Below are 18,927 nucleotides of genomic sequence, written 5' to 3'. Positions count from 1 at the left end.
GGCGCGTAAAGGCCGGGCGCAGCGACGGCGCGGGTTTGCCTTAGTTTGGAAGGCGTGTGGGTGCAAGAGAGGAATTTGGGCCGTGGGGAGGGGGCTTTGGGCCTCGATCAGGGCCTGGCACATGGAAGGGGCTCAGTAAACCTTTGCTGAAGGAATGAAAATAATTCTTGAAAGTAAGGCAAGGGATCCATGAGAAAGATGTAGTTACTGAGGTGCAAGGGAGCGGTCTGATTAAAAGGGCTGCGGGGGAGAAATTGAATTGCAGGGCATACGTGAGGCTAAGAATTGAAAGGGGAGCATAAACGTTATGTGTGGGAATTGGATAAATGCGGGAGGGAGGGATGGTAATTGTTGAAGAGAGTGCCGGGGAAACTGTGGGAATGGGGTGTTGGTGGAAGGCGGGTGTAAGAACTGCTGCAGAGGGCGTGAGAGTGCGCGAGTTTGCCCCAAACCGGGATTTCTGCCTGGAAAGGAACATGTGAGCGGAGAATAATGTTTGGATCGAAAGATACACAAGAAAGGAAAGAGAGAGGTTCTTGGGAAAGACGATGCCTGAGGAAAGTGAAGAAGGGGAAAGCCAGGGGAGACTCAAGGGTGACAGCTGAGTCCACGAGTGGGCGAAATGGAAAAATCCTTCAGGCGTGGCCTCCCAGAGGCAAGAGGGCTGGTCAGGAGAGGGCCCACGTGTCCACCCTGACCCCCCACTCCTGCCCCTAGATACATGGAACCCAATGAAATGCCTGCTGTCCACCACTGCCCCTCAGACTCTGCCACAGGGGGTGACACTAGAGCCCCCCAGGGCGTGGAGCTCGTCCCCAGGAGAGTTGTCAGTCGCTCTCCAACGTGCGCCCGCTGCCGCAGTCACGGTGTCACTGCCCACCTCAAGGGCCACAAGCGCCTCTGCCTCTTTCAGGCTTGCAAGTGTCACAAATGTGTCCTCGTCTTGTGAGTATGAGATCCAGGGAAGGGAGAGGATGGGCCTCATCCGAAAGGCGGCTGACTTGCCTTCTGACTCGCCACCCCCTCTTTAGGGAGCGCCGAAGAGTCATGGCTGCCCAGGTGGCCCAGCGTAGGCAGGAGGAGGCGCAGCTGAAGCGGCACCTGGCTCGGGGGCAGATGAGGAAAGGGGCGGTTCCTCCCAAAGCTCCCAGCAGTGTCAAGAAGGGAGTCACTCAACCAAGGCTCCACCGTGAGTGTCTCTGGCCAGGGCCAGGGCAGGAATGTGGGCAGGGAAAGCCTAAGTAGGAAAAAGAGTCCCAGTGCTGCCACTGAATTGGTGCGCGACCTGGGGCAAGGTGCTTCTATTCTCTGGGCCTCACCCTCCCCAACTATAAAATGTGATTAAGTGTTGGGAGGATGCGGTGAGGTCTGTGGGTAGAAATGGGCCGAGAGAGATAATTCAGTTTGGGGTTGGAGTGGGATGGCCCTCAGGAGAAAGAGCTCACCAAAGCTCTCCCTGGTCTCTCACAGCTGCAAAGGAGAACATAGCACCCCAGCCTCAGACTCCCCATAGGGCAGTCCCACTGGCACTGACACCCCCTGAGAAGGTAAGGAAAAACTGGGCCCTGAGGGGACCCCTGTCTTAGCCCCTGCCCAGATCCCTTCCTGTATGCCTTCAGCACCTGGGTTCTAGGTCCAGCCCTGAATTGCTGTGTCATCTTGGGCAAATCACTTCTATTCCATGGACAAAATGAAGCGGTGGGATTTTATGGCCCTTCAAGCTCTAAAGTTTTGGGGTCCTACCTACATCCTGGAACATACCCATTCCTTCTCCAGCCTTGTACCTGACTCCAACCTATGCCCCCTGCAGGAGAACTCCCAGGGGCCTCTGCTGCTCAGCTGTCCCCCAGAAGCCTTGCCTTTGCCCCGGACTCCAGTGCCTCCAGGCCCTTTGGCCACTGGACACTGGCTGCCTCCAGGCCTTTCCGTACCAACCCCAGTGGTGTGCCGCTTGCTATGCCAAGAACCTGCTGTCCCTCTGCATCCTTTCCCTGGTAAGATGAATTCAACATTAATTCAAAAGATATGTGAATGACTAGGTACCACTGTATCAGAAAGACAAGAGGAAAAAGATACAGGGTAGGAAGAGGGAAGACAAGCCATGACCTCTGCATACGCTCTGCATTCTCTTACCCTCGTTAGGCTTTGACCGTGGCACTGCCCTCTGGCTGCCCACTCATGGGCCCCTCCCAGCCTGCTCAGGATCTCGCCCAATACTGATGGCTCCTCTTTCTGGAGAATCCCAAGGGCCCTCTACCCTGCCCCACACGTGAGTAGGGAGAAAAAGATATGTGTTTATGATGTGCCTAACCCTGTGCTGGATACCATAGTAGATGGCAAAGAAGAAGAAAAGGTCACAGACTAATGGGTGAGGCAGAGCTCTCCTAGGTCTGCCATTGCCTAGCTGTGAACCTTTGTACAAGTATCTTTACCTCTCTGAGCCTTTTTTTCTGTCAGTAAATCAGAGACACTACTACTTCTTGGTAATAATGAGAATTAGCAATAATATATGGAATACACCTAGCACAAGCCCTGGCCTTAAACAAGTAGTGGCTATTAAATCCACTTAAACAGATAAGATAGGGTTGAACTGCCTGCTGAAGTGGGGGTGGGGTGGGGGGGCGGGGGGGGACGACATGCTGCTAAGAGCCTCAGAGGCCTAGGAGAGGGGCCAAAGGCCATTAGAGAAAGCTTCCTAAAGGTGAGCCAAGCTGCTCCTCAAGTTCCATGGCGATTGGGGAACTAGGAGGGAAGGAAACCAGACTCTGGTAGGGCAGGAACAGTCACCTCAATCCCTCTAGATGTTTTGTCAGTTTTTTCTTTTTTAGCTGACACCAGTTATTTCCCATAATCCTCACAGTAGCCCTGGTAGGAAGAAGCTGACAGATATTTTCATTTTACAGAAAACAAAGCAGGCCATAACAGAGGAAGGGACTTGCCCAAGGCCACAAAGCCTAATGACCCAGCAGGCACTCAGATTCCTAGATCAGAACATAGCAAAATCCTGCCCCTGTTTCCATGTGTACCTGTCTGTCCATGTTTAATCCCCCGGCATCTTTTCTCCTTATTTCCAGATGCTCGACTCTGAAACTTCAGCCCTGTGGCACCCCAGACCCGCTTCTGCTGCAGCCACAGGTCCTGGGGAAGAATTGGGACCCAGGACCCTAGGAGGAAGGGAAGAGTAGGGGATATGAAGTAACCAGGGGCAGAGGGAGCACCTGGAGGGTGGGCAGAAGTGGGGATTCCCAGTCTGCTTCTCTCTCTTTCCTTTGCAGGCCCCCAGAGCCTCTCGCCTGGACTGGACCTCTGACCCCTCAGAGTGGCAGCTGCAATGGGAGGCAGCCGAGGCTCTTATGGGACTGAAAGATTCGTTTCAGGCTCCCCGCCTGACCCCTTCTGGTCCTTCCAACCATGCCTGGATTTCCCTGCGCCACCCCTGTGGCCCACCAGGTAACCTGTTCCTTAAAAGGAGGGGATGGGATAGGCATGACTGAGAAATGGAGGTACTGGAGTAAGCAGGGACTAACCAAATAGATCAGGAAGTTCAAGATCCCAGGCCCAGGCCCCAAGCTTTTCAACCTAGCCCCTGGGATTACAGTTGAGAGTTATTCAGTGAATCTGTTTTATCCTTTTTGTACTCAAAAGCAAATGTCCAGTGCCCTGATGTCAAGGAAAGTGAGGCCCTGAGAGAGGCAGGGACTTGCCTGAGTGCATATAGCAAGACAGTGGCAAAGCCTGTTCTCCTGACTCCAGCCCAAGGCTTTTTCTCTGGACCCAAACTGCCTGCTGAAGTCTGGAGAGGGACTGAAGAGGTAACAAGGGTCTGGCCTGGAAGGAGATTTGATAACTGCCTTCAAGGAGCTTCCATTCTATTTGGGAAACCTGGATGCCTTCAGAAAGCTCAGTGACAAACCTGGAGAGAACTAGAGGAATCTTGAGGCATGAGAAACACCTATGGGGACAGAGAGGGAAGGCTGAGATTTCTCTTGTCCAAAATGGTGGATTGGACATGCTGTGTGGGACTGGAGGGACTGCTGGAACAGAAGCAGATGAGTATGGAGGGGCTTCTGATCATGGAGGTCTGGCATGCCAGGCTTGGGCATCTAGACAAGCACCTGTACATGAAGGGGAGCAAGGGAATGTTTCTGAGTAAGGGACATATTCTGAATCCCTGAGCTTTAGAAAGACACGTATGGTGGCTGTGATGGAGGGATTGGATGAGGCAAGACTAGAAGTGGGAAAATCAGTGAGGAGGAAGTGTTTGCTATAATCCAGGTGAAGAAAGATGGGCCTGGATTAGATGGGGTAAAAAGAGAGGGTTTGCTGGGAGGGGAAATAGATGTGACCTGGTCCTGCCCCCTTCCTTCCTGTCTGTAGCTCCTGCTGAAGAAGGAGGATTCCAGCCTGTTGTCCCCTCTCTCTGACCCAGTCCAGCCCCCTCCGTGGCTCTACATATTGGGCATCTGGGATCCATCTCCCTCCTGAGCTAGAAGCCCAGAGGTGGAGGCCTCACTGGGGTAGGGGGGCAACAGCCTGCAGGCATTGCATATTTGGTATTTTACTTACAGCTTTATGCATGGAATTTAATGTAGCGCAAGCTTCAGGCTTGTTTTAAAGCTTTCAGGTGCTTTGTTAGCTTTTGGCTCCTTTTGTAGCATGGCCATTTCCTTGGCTGAAGGGGGATATTCTTTTACCTTCCTCGGATCCTGGGACCTTTTAAAATCCCCAACAAAGAGAAAGTTGTGCAGTTTAAGTTAACCAGTATCTAAATAGATTTTTGCATGAGTTCATGTTCCAGGGTATTTATTTGACATGTGATTCTGTATATACCTGTGCACTCATGTCTGTCTCCATGCATGTGAAAACAGGAGAGAATTTTCATTTTGTGTCTAGGTTTGTGTGAGTAAGCAAAAAATAAACCTGTATTGTTTTAAGCCACTGAGATGTGGGGATTGTTTGCTACCGCAGCCTAACCTAGTCTATTCTGACTGACAGAAAGGCCTTGTTCAATTCACTTCCCAAAGTGAAAATCAGATATTCAGTAACTACCACAAATAACTACAAACTTGGATTTCTTTTTATGGCCAGATAAGAAAGAGTGGTAGGCAGACACAGTAGGTGATTCACTGACTCAATAATTAAGTGACTGCTCTGTGCCAAGCATGGACAGTTTCCAGCTGCCCAGAGGGGCACAAGTGGAAATACCTACAGGGCCAAGCAGATCATATAAATGAGTAAAGAAGGCCAGAGGAGCCCTAGAAAACTGAGAATGCATGCCCTACCTAAGAAGGTAGTTTCCTTTTGGCCCTAGTGGATTGTTGCCAGGCAGGAACGTGGGCTCCGGATTGCCGTATCTTCTGATTTTTCAAGAGAAGCTGGAAAACTAGATTTCTTTTTAAAACATCTTAATTTTCAAATGTTGGCTCAGTTTTCTTCTTTAAATCCTATGTAGGTCAAACAAGACATATCTTTAGGCCAGCTTTAGTCAATGGAATGTCAACTTAATGCTAATCTAACGTAACATTTTTCAAACGGGGAGACTGAGACCAATCAGTACAGGAAGAATCAAGTTAGTCTTTATCAAGGGTTTTTCCTGAACTAGAGAGATTCATGTATCTAAGTTCTGAAGGACCTATAAAACGTTAGTGACAGTTATTATCATTTATTGAGTACACACTCTATGCAATTCACATATATCCTCACAGCAACTCTGTAAGCTATGCACGATTACTCCAATTTTACAAACAAAGGAACACCTTAGAGAGATAAAGTGACTTGCCCAAGTATTTTAGTGAAAATTTGTAGGCAAACATTGGAGAAAGGTTCCTTCCTTGCCAGGCCCCAAATCAATAGGTAATTTTTATAATACATAGAGTGAAAAATTCAGGACTCCAGGAGACAGACACAAGTCCCGAGGGTTTTTCAAAAAGTCTTTATTTTTCTACTCAAGATAGCAGTAAGTAATAATGTCTTACTCACGTTTGTTTCTTAGTCCTCTGCTGTCAAGTCCTTCTCCTTGAACTGTTCCAAGCACGTGAAGACCTGGTGAGCTATTCCAAAGATATGAAGACTCGGAGACCCCCATCCCCATTTCTACTCTTAGAAGGGCCAAACAGAAAGTTCAAGGGACGTGCCTGATCACTGATTCTTTTTCCTAATGTTACCTACACCTCTTTTTATTCAAGATAATTGATGGTGATGGCATCCAATTACAACTTGCTCTTTTCTAGTTTGGGGCCTTGAGAAGGTGAGCTGCTTCTAATTCTAACAGATTACAGAGCAACAAATCTCCAACACTTCCCAGGACTCAGTGCAAGATAACCAAAGCCCAAAGTCTGCTTCACACCTTCCTTCCCTGACCTTGTTTTAACTTAAATGTGTGATTGACCCTTAATAGACCTGCCTAAACCTTGCTGTGCCATGCTCTCCCAGTGACAGAAAACCAAGCCCACATAGTCAAGGGGGGAGGGAAGCATTGCAACATGCAACGTGGCTAAGACCCTGCTACTCAGGGCTGACCAAAGGTCCCCAGTACACCAAGCTCACACAGCTGGGAAGAGTAAAAGAGAAAGTATAATTTGAGGTTAAAGGATGACATGAGAAAAGGGAGGGGAAAAAAAAGTGATGGAGACTGGAGGAAGGAGCTAGGGGCAGGCCACTCTTGACAGACCATTTCTCTGCAGCCCGTCTCCCCTTGTCAGATCTGGCAGGGCTTTTTACACTACTGGCTAGGCCTACTTTGCCTATCAGATTGTCAGGGCTTCCCCATTGGTGCCTGAGGGAGAAGGGTGGAGGCTCTGCAGAGGTCAGCTGTGGGGAAAAGGGCACATTTACAAATTGCTCATGCTCCTCTGGCTGCAGCATCCTTCACCTGCGGTTGTGGGGAGCCAGCGGGCCTTTGGCCTCTGACCAGCCTTTGGAGATTAAAGCCAATAGACTGTGAGCACTGTTTCATGTGTCACTCCCTTTCCCATTACCCACTGCCAGGTGAGGAAAGGTGTTGCCCAGGTCCAATAGGGTACTGAGTAAATCATCCCTCTTCTAAGCTTCCTTCATGTACCATCCTGATGTTCTGCAGAAATAACCAGTGAGGTTCCAAATGTGAAGCACCATCCTGCTCCTCTCTCCAAACAAGTCTCCCCCACAGACACCCATGTTTCACATCAGGAGCTCATTTTACATTCTGCCCTTTGGGAATCCATGCTTCCTTTCATGTCAGCCCTAGGTGAACCTGTTTCCCTCCAGACCACACTCCTTGAGCAATGTAGAATCAACATCATACCACCCATGCCCATCCAGTTTCTCTACTCAGACCCTCATTGCTTGGGCCATGTAGACCTCATTCTGTATCCCCGTCCCATTGTGTAGCTGGCTCTGCAGCCGCCAATATAGACACATGGACAGTCCTATAACCCATGCCCTGCATAGACGCCCATCCTTTTCATCTGACAATGTCTCTGATAAGCCCCTTAGGTAGACTTCCTTACATTCCTTAGGGGCCCTTGGCCCGCAGTTTGCAGGCCTGATCACCCTGAGGTGTGCCTATCTCTGTCCAACTATGTCTTCCCTTCGAAGAATAAGTACTCTCAGGGCAGGGCCTGCGTGCAACTCCTCTGTGGGTTCTCAGAATAGATGACTAAGTAAACTACGCTGTCTTGATTCCTTAGGAATTTTTTTTTCCTACAGAGTTAATGTATTCTAACGTGGCCTCTCCCCTCATCACAACATAAACAACTTCCTACCCTCGAACCACTTTTTTAAGAGGTGGGTTTTTTTTCTTTTGAGTAGTTTTTAAGTTCACAGCAAAACTGAGCAGAAAGTAAGAGTTCTCATAGTCCCCCGGCCCTCCCACAGCCTCCCCCACTACCAGCATCCTACACCAGAGTGGTTCATTTGTTATACCGGCTGAATCTACACTGACACAGTATGGTTTACATTAGGATTCACATTAAATACTTGCTCCTTGGGCTTCCCTGGTGGCGCAGTGGTTGAGAGTCCGCCTGCCGATGCAGGGGACACGGGTTCTGTGCCCCAGTCCGGGAAGATCCCACATGCCGCGGAGCGGCTGGGCCCGTGAGCCATGGCCGCTGAGCTTGTGCGTCCGGAGCCTGTGCTCCACAACGGGAGAGGCCACAACAGTGAGAGGCCCGCGCACAGCAAAAAAAAAAAAAAAAAAAAAAGTTTTCTCCTTGCAGCAAGTTAGCAACTTTATCAAACCACAGGTGTGTTCTTTGTGTTCTTGGGTGTTGGACTTTAGAAGGATTAAACTAGATAATGCATGTAATACTACATAATGTTTACCTGTGCCTTGCACAGAGTAGGCACACAAAAAGTATTTGTTGATAGAATTAATATGTGTGCACTAACTGCGAAGAGACTCAGGCGCTAGGAGGCAGAGCTGAGCTTCTCGGAAGGTCCCGCCTCTGTCCCTTTGCCCCTGACCTTATTTGCTCCCCGCCTCCACTGCCTCATTCCCACTCCGCTCTCCTGGGCTGTGGTGAAGCAACTTCCGCCCTAAGAAGGGTGCGGCTTCCGTCCCCTTCCGCTCTCGCGAGTACTGCTGGTTGAGGAAGGGTAGGTGGTGGCCTCGTTTCTTCGCTGCCCTTCCCCTGCTCTCCCGGTCACAGTTCCGCCCTTACTAGCCCCACTTCCGGCCAGAAAAGCCACTTCCACCCGGAAAAGTGGTCGTCCCGCTGGTGGCGCAAGGAGTAGCCAGGTCTCTTTATTTCCTGCCCACCCATAACTTCCGCCAGGAGATACAGTCTCCGCCGCTGTTTGTTCCATGCATGATCAACGCAAACGAAGCTAGATTCCCTCCAACTCAAGACGAGAGCTCCTCACTCAAGCTGCAGGAGAAGGAAGGGCGGGGAGGAAACAAGCCTCCGCCCTCACGCCACACCCTCCCACGTTCACGGAGGGGAAGCCACATTTGCCCTGAGAGAGGCGCGGCCGCTTTTTTCCTAACCCCGTTCTCGCGAGTTCTCGGAACTCTCGCGATAACCAACGCCCGACTTGTGCGCCCGGGAAACCCCGTTGCTCCCTTTTCCCTGGCTGGCAGCTTGGAGGCCGCACGGTAAGCTGAGTGCTCCGGTCCGAACCGGGTGCGGGGTGTCGGGGCCCGATTCCCGATCCCGGAGCGTGTGCCTGGGAGCTCCGGGGTACCCGCGCGGGGCCGCCCCGCCCCCTGGAGTTGAGGCCACGTGCGAGTTGCAGGCCCGGGCATGTCTGGTTCGCGCTCTCCGGGAACCGAGGCTGGGCTTGGTGGGCAGCGGGGAGTGCGGGGGACCTCAGAATCAGGGGTTGGGGTCATACAGCGTCTTCACAAACGGGGGCGGGTAGTGTTTGTGCGACGCGGAGAGACCATGGGCGTCAGTGAGTTCTGTAGGACCCACAGGCGCAGGGGTCTTTAAAGCGGAGAATTGAAGTAGGGCCTTCGGAAGTAAGGAGAGTGCGACGGTTTAGATCGCGTTGGGGCTGGCCCCCGACCCTTGTCAGTCGTCTCCATCAATCCTGTGTTCACATGCTCGACTTTTCCCGCAGATGCCTGGAGTTACTGTAAAGGACGTGAACCAGCAGGAGTTCGTCAGAGCTCTGGCAGCCTTTCTCAAAAAGTGAGTGTGGGGATTGCGGTCCGAGTGGGTGGAGGCTGTCGCCTTTGCCTGATCCCTCAGCGCCCGCAGGCTTTCAGTCTGGGGAGGCTTGTTGGAGGTCTCTGTGGGGTCCATCCTTTCTACATGAGGCCTGAGTTGTGTTTGAGTTTCACTCTCTTTGTATTTTGGGACACATTGGGCTCTTCTTGATCTACAGTTGTGTTGAGGGGAGGGAATTGGGATGGAGTTTGTGGAGACTCCTGAATTGTGCCTTTCTCGCTGTCTTGGTCCCAGGTCCGGGAAGCTGAAAGTCCCTGAATGGGTGGACACTGTCAAGCTGGCCAAGCATAAAGAGCTCGCTCCCTATGATGAGAATTGGTTCTACACACGAGCTGGTGAGGAACTGGGGCCTTTGGCTGGGGCGTGGGGGGCTGGGTGTCCCCTTTGTGAGCTCTTACTTGCCCCCAGAAATAACAAGAGAGAAATCTTTGGCTCTATCACTGCATGTTTTTTGTGACATTCAATAATTTTGTACTCTGAATCTGTTTCTTCATTTGTAAGAGATTCACGTGAGGACCTGTGCTTTCCTCTGAGTCTTGTGGGGGACCCAGGGACAAATGAGTAGAGGGTTCGTATTTTGCCTGGAGGTGGATCATTTTAGAGAGAGGCATTGTCCTTTTAATGCCTATGGATCTGTTTTATTGTTGAGATCGTTACACTAGACTGTCTTGTTAAATGAGTTGTTCGTAACTGAGGGGCTGGAGATCTGATCAGGTCACTCGTTGCTCTAGATCTTGGCAAGCCTCGAGTGCCCTGAAGGAAACCTTATGGTCACCCTGTACTGGTCCCTTTTCTTATCTTCTTATTAATCCTTTAGTAATGACTTTGAAGGACTGATTTTTTTTTTTGCGGTACGGGGGCCTCTCACTGCTGTGGCCTCTCCTGTTGCGGAGCTCGGGCTCCGGACGCGCAGGCTCAGCGGCCATGGCTCACGGGCCCAAGCGCTCCGCGGCATGTGGGATCTTCCCGGACCAGGGCACGAACCCGTGTCCCCTGCATCGGCAGGCGGACTCTCAACCACTGTGCCACCAGGGAAGCCCCTGAAGGACTGATTTTAAGTGTATCCCCTGATTGCATAGTGCTAGTGCTAGTGTTGCCTCATCTGTCTTTAATGTTTCAAGTTTCTCCAGTCACCCCCACGGAGGCTTACCTTGGGAGTAGGGGATGGGGTTCAAGGCTGGATTGTGCCAAGGTGGCAGCCTCTGCACAGGGCCTTCACTAAAGGCTCTCGGCCTCTCCTGTCTTCAGCCATCCTGCGTGAAGTGGGGGCTTTGTCCTACCAGAGCTTGTCTGTAGGTGGGAAGCAGAGTTTGGACAAAACTCCAGAATGACCTTGAGAAGAGTTGGCCTTGGTATAAGGTGCCCAGCACCTCGGAGCATGAAGTATTTTGTAGATGGTGGGCCAGTCTTTCTGGCCCTAGACTGGGCGTAGGGGCCAGCATGCTCAGCCACAGTCTCTGACCCCTGAGGACTAAAAGGTCAAGTCTGTGCGATGAGTGGGATGGGTAGCATATTTGGGTAGAAAAATGGGTCTGGTGAAGGGGAGCTGACTTGACCTCCCTGGGCACACAATCAGTGGTGACGGGGCCTGGACGAGACCACCACTACCTCTGTCATCCACCCATCTTGGGAAGCAAGGCATGCCTGGTCTTGACTGCTCTTTGGTGATGCCCCAAGAGCCGATAGGTCAAGCAAGGCAACTTTGGATCTAAGATGAGGAGAAAGAATCTCATAGCTTTTCCCATTTGATCAGGTGAATACGCATATTTTGTATAACCTGTACCTAACAAAAACTTCCCAAGTAGGTCTGGTGGTTGCCGATTTGCATTGATGTCAGGGAGGTTAACATGCTTGTGGTCTGCCAGCTGCTGATGCCACAGTCTGCCCGACTCTTGTTGTGATTGGAGGTGGGGGCAGCTCTGTCCCCTTGGCAGCATTTTGTACTTTATTTTTCTAGGTGGGGAGAGATTATGGGGAAAGGACCCTGGGTAACACACACCGAGTTGAGCCTGCTGGCCGTCTCTACAGTTGCTGTGGCCCCTTTCTGCCCACTGCACGCCTTCCCCAACACATCACGCTGGGTGTGCGTCCTCTGGCTGCCCTGCTGCTCTCCCTTGGCATTTCCAACGCTCGCTTTTGACTTCAGTTCCCCGGCTGCCCTAGTGGCACAGCGTAAGGGTTCTAGACCAGAGTGTGTTGTGTGCGTGTTGTTGGGGTACAGCCATGCCTGTTTGTATAAAATCATGACAGGCGAGAGTTGTAGATGCCACAGGCTACATGGTCTACTCTCTGACCCTTTACAGGAGAAGTCTGCCGACCTCTGTTGGAGTCTAGAGTGCTCCCACTTAGTTTGGTCAGTACATACTCTGGACAGGTGGAGTCATAGGAGATAGTCATTTACCCCGGAGGAAAGTGAGACCGGTGACGACCGTGGGAGGGTGTGGCAGGCTGACTCCAAAACCACAGTCTGCCATGTTTGCTTTTCCTCCTCTGGATCGTGGGCCCCCTCAGGGGTTTGGGGCTGAAGCACAGTGGGATAGCGACCTGTCCTGGGAGGCTGAGCTCTGGCAGTGAGGGCAACAGGGCAGTGGGGGTCAAATGCTGGAGCCATACAAGAGCCAGCACGGTGTGGGCAGCTGTTGACCTCAGGTATGGGGGATACAGAGGGCAGAGGTAGATGGCAGGGCCTTGAGGGTGGTCCACAAGAGCTGCAGACCTGTAGGGGAGGAGAGCACTCACCAGACAGTGGTGTAGGGGGCAGTGTGTGTGAGGGGTGAGGTGTAGAGATAGAGAGAGCCTGTTTCAGGGGAGTGGGGAGAGTGCTCTAAGGGGAGGAGCAGTGTCAAGGGGGGACCACTGCAGGGCTTTGAAAGGGAGTGGTGCAGTGTGGCCCTAGACAGGCTTCTTGACCTCAGTTCTCAGAAGGGTCTGCTTGGGGGGGAGGTAAGAATAAGAGCACAGTGTGTGTTTCCGTAGGTGTCGGGCGGTGAGTGAGCAGCTGTTGGATTGGGGCGCCTGAGTGGTGTGTCTGTGTGTGTGTGTGTGTGTGTCGTGCTGCTCAGCTTACAAGATCTTAGTTCCCCAACCAGGGATTGCACCCAGGCCCCTGCAGTGAAAGGGTAGAGTCCTAACCACTGGACCGCCAGGGAATTCTCCTGCACCAGATAATTTTATGCGTCATTAAGAAAGACGTGAAGCTCCCCTGGAGAAACTAAGGCTGAGCTTTATTGGAGTTTGTTCCTTGCCAGTCACTGCTCAGGGTTGAAGTAAGTTGTCCCCCTTAGTACCATGGCGCAGACCACTTGAAGGGGGTGGACTCTGTCGCAGCTCACAGGGAGCAGTGTTGGGGTTCAGACCCCATGTACCAGACAGCCCGCCCCTTTCTGTGCTGAGATTGGGCTGAGCGCTGGTCCTGGTTCAGCAAGATTCATTTCTAGTGTGCAGCCTCTTCCGGGCGTTCGTGAAATTAGGAGTGTTCATCTCAGCCCCTTCGTAAGGCTCTTACGCCTTCCCCAGCCCAAGTGGGAGAGCAGATCTCCACCTAGAGCCAGGGCGTGACCAGACAGGTGCAGGGGGGGTGGCCGTAGCCGTTGGGCATTTGCACTGGTCTTCAAGGCGAGTTTTCCGTGAGGTCACACCTGGCAGAAAGATTGGGGGGGTGGCTTGTAACGGATGACTCTTGATCCTGGCAGTGGGTGGGCTGCTTGGTGCCTGGAAGAGGGTCAGATCCCTGATCTGGGGGGTGGGGTGAGGACGAAAAGAACCAAGGAGAGTGGTTTTAAAGTGAGCGGAGGACAAAGGCAGTGGTATCAGGGAGAGGCTGCACAGTGGTCCTGGAGAAGTGGCCATGGTTTGTGCTGCACTGTTGGCCCCTGAAGCCTGTGGCTGCATCCGGAGACGGTCTTAGAGGGCAGGAGAGAGGCTGAGAACAAGTTGTGCACAGGAACTGCTCTGGGAGGGGCAGCTGGAGGGAAGGAGGAGCCTACCTCACCTGGTCACTTCCCCCTCCCCCCAGCTCAGGACACTGGCGGGTCATGGAGATGGCCCAGCGCCCCGTGACTCTTGGCGCAAGTCATTGAAGGAATGAGTCCTCGGCTCCCCCGTTCATCTTCAGGACTAAGGGGAACCTAACGTGCTGGTCTGTGCGGTGACCTGAATCCCTACCTTTGAGCTTTCAGCCATGCAGGGCTGTGTGATGGCCAGCATCTGGGCCCCGGTTCTTCAAAGCTCAGTGGCCCCCTGAGGTAGAAGAGCAGAACCTTCTGGAGGGGCTGTCCCTACGGAGCTTGTGGCGTGAGCCCAGGAGTACTCTGTGGAGTTTAACCTTTTCCATACAGGAAAGTAGCACCTGCCACGTTCATGGCATCTTCACAGTAGCGCTCAATGAGGTACTTTTTGTCCCGGTTCTCAGGTGAGGAGGGTAGGTGACTTGCCAAGGCCACAGTATCGGGCGGGCTGCTAAGGCCATGTTACCGCCTCACAGGAGAGAGTGAAAAGCAGATGGCATAGGGCCTGGCAGGCAAGTGTTCCAGTTGAACAGAAGAGGATTTCCGAGGAGGCTGGCCAGGGTGGGTGAGGGACTTGCCCAAGCCCGTCAAGGGACCAGAATCCCAGTCCACAGAGTGGGTGACGCACCTTCCAGGTTGGGAACATCCGCTGCATAGGATGTCAGCTCTGCTACCACTGTTACCTAAGCTCTCCAGCGCTGGGGTGTGGGAGGATCAGTAGGTCTCTTCTCCAGCTCTGCTGCCCTTCAGAACTCCCAGGCAGATGAAGGGGGACAGTCACGGCTTAAACATTGGCTAGACTCTCCCCACAGAACCTCAGGTCCACCTCGCAGCGCAGCTGGGCACTAACAGCTAAGCAAGTCCCTGGGGGGGGCGGGTTGCCTGCCTGGTCACGTGGCTACGGCAGTCCCTCCACTACCTGTGCACGCCAGTCTCCTGAACTGGGGGGTGGTCAGGTACGGGGGCTTGGCGTGCATTCTCACGTTTCAGTTTCCCTGACCGTAAAACGGTGAGGTGAGAATCTGCTGCCGCACACAACTAGATTTGTGACCTTGAGCAAGGCCCTTTCCTAAGGCTGCCTCAGCTGTGGAGAAGCGTCTTCTCTGCCTGAGAAGGGTTCTCAAGTCTCCCTTGCCTCCCACCCAGCTTCCACAGCACGGCACCTGTACCTCCGGGGCGGCGCTGGGGTTGGTTCCATGACCAAGATCTACGGGGGGCGTCAGAGGAATGGTGTCATGCCCAGCCACTTCAGCAGAGGCTCCAAGAGCGTGGCCCGGCGGGTCCTCCAGGCCCTGGAGGGGCTGAAAATGGTGGAAAAGGACCAAGATGGGTAAGTGGGGGGGGGGTGCACCTGCCCCCCAGCCAGGCAGGGGGTTCTTCAGAATAGTGCACAGCACGGGGCCTCCCCCCGACCTCTCTGGCTAACTAACTACTCCAGGCTCCGGGAAGGTAATTTAGCGACTGTCCGCTTTCATTAGCCTGCTCGTTAGCTTTTCCCAATTGATTTTTCGGGGCTTTTGATCTAATGCTTGCACAAACGGCACCCCATCAGCTCCCAGGGGAGCTCCCACTCCAGCCTCCAGCTTGTTGGAATGCAGCCGACTAGGGACCTCAGTGGGACTTGGCTGGTGTCATGTGGTCCTGTGGCCAGGTGCCTTCTTGGAAAGCCTGGCTCGTGTCCAGGAGAGGCCTGGCAGGGATCAGGGACGCTGGTGGGAGCCTGCACTCACCTGGGGCTATATGACCCTTCTCTCCCACAGGGGCCGCAAACTAACACCTCAGGGACAGAGAGATCTGGACAGAATCGCTGGACAGGTGAGGGCTGGGTACCTCAGTCACCGCCTGGGTGTTTCTGGAGCCTGGGTTTTGTCAGATGGGAGTTTCCTCCCCTGGAGGGGCACAGCCCAGGGGAGCAGGGTGCAGGAGAAAGAACGTTTCTGACAGACTTCCTGTGGGGGCTGGTTGAAAATGCAGGTGCCCGGGTGAAGGGAGGCCCAGGGTGCGGCTCGCCGGGCTGGCTTCTGCAGGGCACGCTCCCGCACACGCGACTCCCTCTTCCTGGTCAGCCTTCTGATCCCGGCTGCAGTGTTTTCTTCCTTAGTCTTCATGCTTACTGAGTGTTGGGGTGCCTGAGAACCCAGGTCTCCATCCAGATGCTGACTGACTGTAGACACCCTGGGCCAGAGTCCCTTCACCTGGAGCCAGGCTCCCCGCCTGTAGAGAGATCTGCTTTTGCCTGCCTCGGAGGGAGGTGGTGAGGATTCCATGAGCTACGGCAACAGAGGCCCCCGGGGTCTGGCATGATCCTCTTGACTCAGGCCTCCTGGGAGTCTTGGACTGTTGAGTCACTTAAGTGTCAGAAGAGAACGGAGGTGTCAGCCCTCTGGGGATTGGGGTGGCCTGGAGTGAGAAGGCGGCTCTTCAGGGCAGAGCAGGGCCTGGCACAAACAGCAGTGTGGAGTGATGGGCAGATTGGAAACACACGACAACGCTCTCTTTCCTTGACAGTCCCAGTATTTATCCTCTGTAAAATGGGGAGGTACCCAAGATTGTGAGGATCGGATGAGATGAATACATGTAAACCACGAATCAGGGTGCCTGGCATCCCATAGCTACTGGGGAGCTACTGTGACGTGCTTGAACACAGACCCCACAGCTGATCTTAACTGTTTGTCCATCTTTTCCCACAGGTGGCAGCTGCCAACAAGAAGCATTAGAACAAACGATGCTGGGTTAATAAACTGCCTCGTTCGTAGTCCTGGTCTGGGTCTCTTGATTGGGGGGGTGGCCGGGCAAGAGGAAGGAGCGCTGCACTGCACTTCCCTTCCCTTGATAAAGAGGGGGGGCCAGGGCCTTTCCTGGATGGCTGTGGTACTCAACAGCCTCGGAAACCTGAGGCCTGGCCTTCCAGGTTCACACACGGTTCTGCCCCAAGTGGGCGAGATGGTGGTGCAAGACCCAGGGGGCCCTTGCTCCTCCCACACCTTGCCTTTGCGGGTCTCAGAAAAAGAAACGGAAAGTTCAAGCAGTGGCCCCACGTGGGGCCTTGGACCCTGCTGGAACAAAACAGGAGGGCCCTGGGGCTCAGGTGCTGCTTCTCTGGAAGGAAGTGGACGAGGAAAGCCGTCACTCGGGGCGGTCCTTCGTGTGCTTCCAGCCCAAGGTGACCTGCCTAGTATACACGTCCTTTTCCTGACCTACACGGGAGCCTTCACTTTGGGGATCTCTGGCCTGGGCCCTGCTGTAAGATGGAGCTAGCTGTACCTGCCCCAAGAATTGGGATGCAGTGCTGAAGCTGCCGCAGGGACCCAGCCGGCAGGGCGCTGCTACTTCCCTCCCAAAGGGAGGGGCATGGCCCCTGCATAGAGGCCAAGTTCCCAGGGCCCTCGTGGTGTCGACCCCCACCACAGTTCTGCATGGTGATTGGCTCTTTGCACTAATGGGACGGGAGCCCCACCTGTGATAGGTCTCCTGGCCCAGGTGGGAGGTGCAAAGGGCTTCCAGTAGGCAGGTGCTAAGCTTTGGAAGGGTCCCCTTACCACGCTTTGAGACGTGGCCCACCTCCCATTTGGGGGAAAACTAAGATGCTGGGCCTGAGCTGGCTAGGCCAAGACCCCTGAGGTTCCCCCATCCCAAGTTACTCCTCAGATCAAACCCATTTCCTTCCAGTGCCAAGCCTGGCTTTGAACTCCCAATGACTTGGGTTCAAATTCCAACACTGCCCAAAATTCTGTGCGACCTTGAGCAAACTTACCCTCGGCCTTGTGCTCCTGCCTGTAAAGCTGCTTACCCCTACCTGAGGGATTCGGGGAGATGCCGAGTCTTGGCTCAAAGGCACACCTGATGCCCCGAGATGTTCAAAATGGAAAGTATCAAACCAAAGAGTCCCTGCACCCAGTGGGGGGTGGAGGTGCCATTTCCCCCCAGCCCGGAAGTTGTCAGGACTGGAAGATCTGATCTGAATAAACACTGGACTAGAGCCTGCCACGTGCAAGGTGCTTTATAAATATATCACTTAATACTCTGTGGAATAGGTACCAAAAGGCACAGTTTGGAGATCGGGAAGATCAGTCACAGGTTGGGTAATTTGCCTGATGTCCCACAGCCAGGAGGTGGCAAAGCCAGCATTTGGACCCGGGCTCTAGCCACTATGGGGCACTGTCCCTTAGAAGTGGGGAAGATTAGGCCCAAAGGCTTACACTCCTGGGCATGGCCTTCAGCCAGTCCTTGTTTGGGGCCTAAGTTTCCTCTTTTGCTGATTGAGGATGAAGATATTTCCCAGAGTCGTCCTGGGAATGCAATGCCAAGCGTCTGGTTTGCTCACAGAGTGCCAGATACCAGGGTGCTGGGTAAGCGGGAGGTGGAGGTGCCCAGACAGGCCAGCGAGCCTGAGAGGGCCTGCAATGCGGCGGCTTCAGCCACTGGGAGGCAGTCGAGGGCCTGGAAACCGGCTCAGCCAGGAAGGATGCTGAAGGAGGTGAATTCCTAAGGGCTGCAGCGTCTGGATCCAGACTTCTTCCTACATGGGGGTTATAGGAAGAACTTTAGTACAGAGGGGCTAATGACCTGCTGTACAGAGAGGGACCCAACAGAACACCTGGGTCCCTGGAGGGAAGGAGGGAAGGCCCGAGGGCCAGAGAAGAGGAACTGTGTCCTAGGAACTGTGCTAAGCACACTGTGACATTCTTACAGCCTCACAGGTAGGGAGGTTATGCCCAGATTACAGGAAGAGAAACTGAGGCTCAGATGACCAGAGCTGAGATTCAAACCCAGGAGGTGTGAACTCTTGAGGCCCATGTTCTTCTGTGTGGGTGACAGTTGCACCTTTTTTAAAAAAAACAAAATACTTCAAGCATGCAAAACAGTATATATACATAATAGTATATATACTGTATATAACAAAGACCCATGGGACCTCCCTGGTGGCGCAGTGGTTAAGAATCCACCTGCCAATGCAGGGGACACGGGTTCGAGCCCTGGTCCGGGAAGATCCCACGTGCCATGGAGCAACTAAGCCCATGCACCACAACTACTGAGCCTGTGTTCTAGAGCCCACGAGCCACAACTACTGAAGCCCGCGTGCCTAGAGCCCGTGCTCCGCAACAAGAGAAGCCACCGCAATGAGAAGCCCGGGCACCACAACGAAGAGTAGCCCCTGCTCGCCGCAACTACAGAAAGCCCGCGCACAGCAACGAAGACCCCGCGCAGCCAAAAATAAATAAATAAATAAGACCCATGAACCCACCACCCAGCTTAAAAAGTAAAGCAAG

The 18,927-nt window shown here is 53.3% G+C and overlaps 2 protein-coding genes across 2 annotated transcripts; both read left to right on the top strand.

Moving 5' to 3' along the window:
* Window positions 1–721: 721 nt before the first annotated feature.
* DMRTC2 (DMRT like family C2) lies at window positions 722–4,424 on the top strand (the record flags this gene model as incomplete). The annotated part of the gene is made up of 8 exons (XM_082862209.1): window positions 722–945; window positions 1,032–1,189; window positions 1,471–1,547; window positions 1,814–1,994; window positions 2,143–2,269; window positions 3,075–3,135; window positions 3,276–3,450; window positions 4,378–4,424. The coding sequence occupies 8 exons, from the start codon at window positions 722–724 to the stop codon at window positions 4,422–4,424; spliced, it is 1,050 nt and encodes a 349-aa protein (XP_082718335.1).
* Window positions 4,425–9,008: 4,584 nt separating this feature from the next.
* RPS19 (ribosomal protein S19) lies at window positions 9,009–16,412 on the top strand. Its single transcript, XM_082862455.1, has 6 exons — window positions 9,009–9,073; window positions 9,541–9,611; window positions 9,885–9,985; window positions 14,804–14,987; window positions 15,418–15,472; window positions 16,348–16,412. Exons 2-6 carry the CDS (start codon window positions 9,541–9,543, stop codon window positions 16,372–16,374), a joined length of 438 nt encoding a protein of 145 aa, XP_082718581.1. The 5' UTR covers window positions 9,009–9,073; the 3' UTR covers window positions 16,375–16,412.
* The last annotated feature ends 2,515 nt before the right edge of the window (window positions 16,413–18,927 follow it).

The sequence above is a fragment of the Leucopleurus acutus genome (genome assembly GCF_964270905.1).
Source record: "Leucopleurus acutus genome assembly, chromosome: 20".
NCBI classification, from domain to species: domain Eukaryota; kingdom Metazoa; phylum Chordata; class Mammalia; order Artiodactyla; family Delphinidae; genus Leucopleurus; species Leucopleurus acutus.
This window is presented reverse-complemented; position numbering and strand designations above follow the sequence as displayed.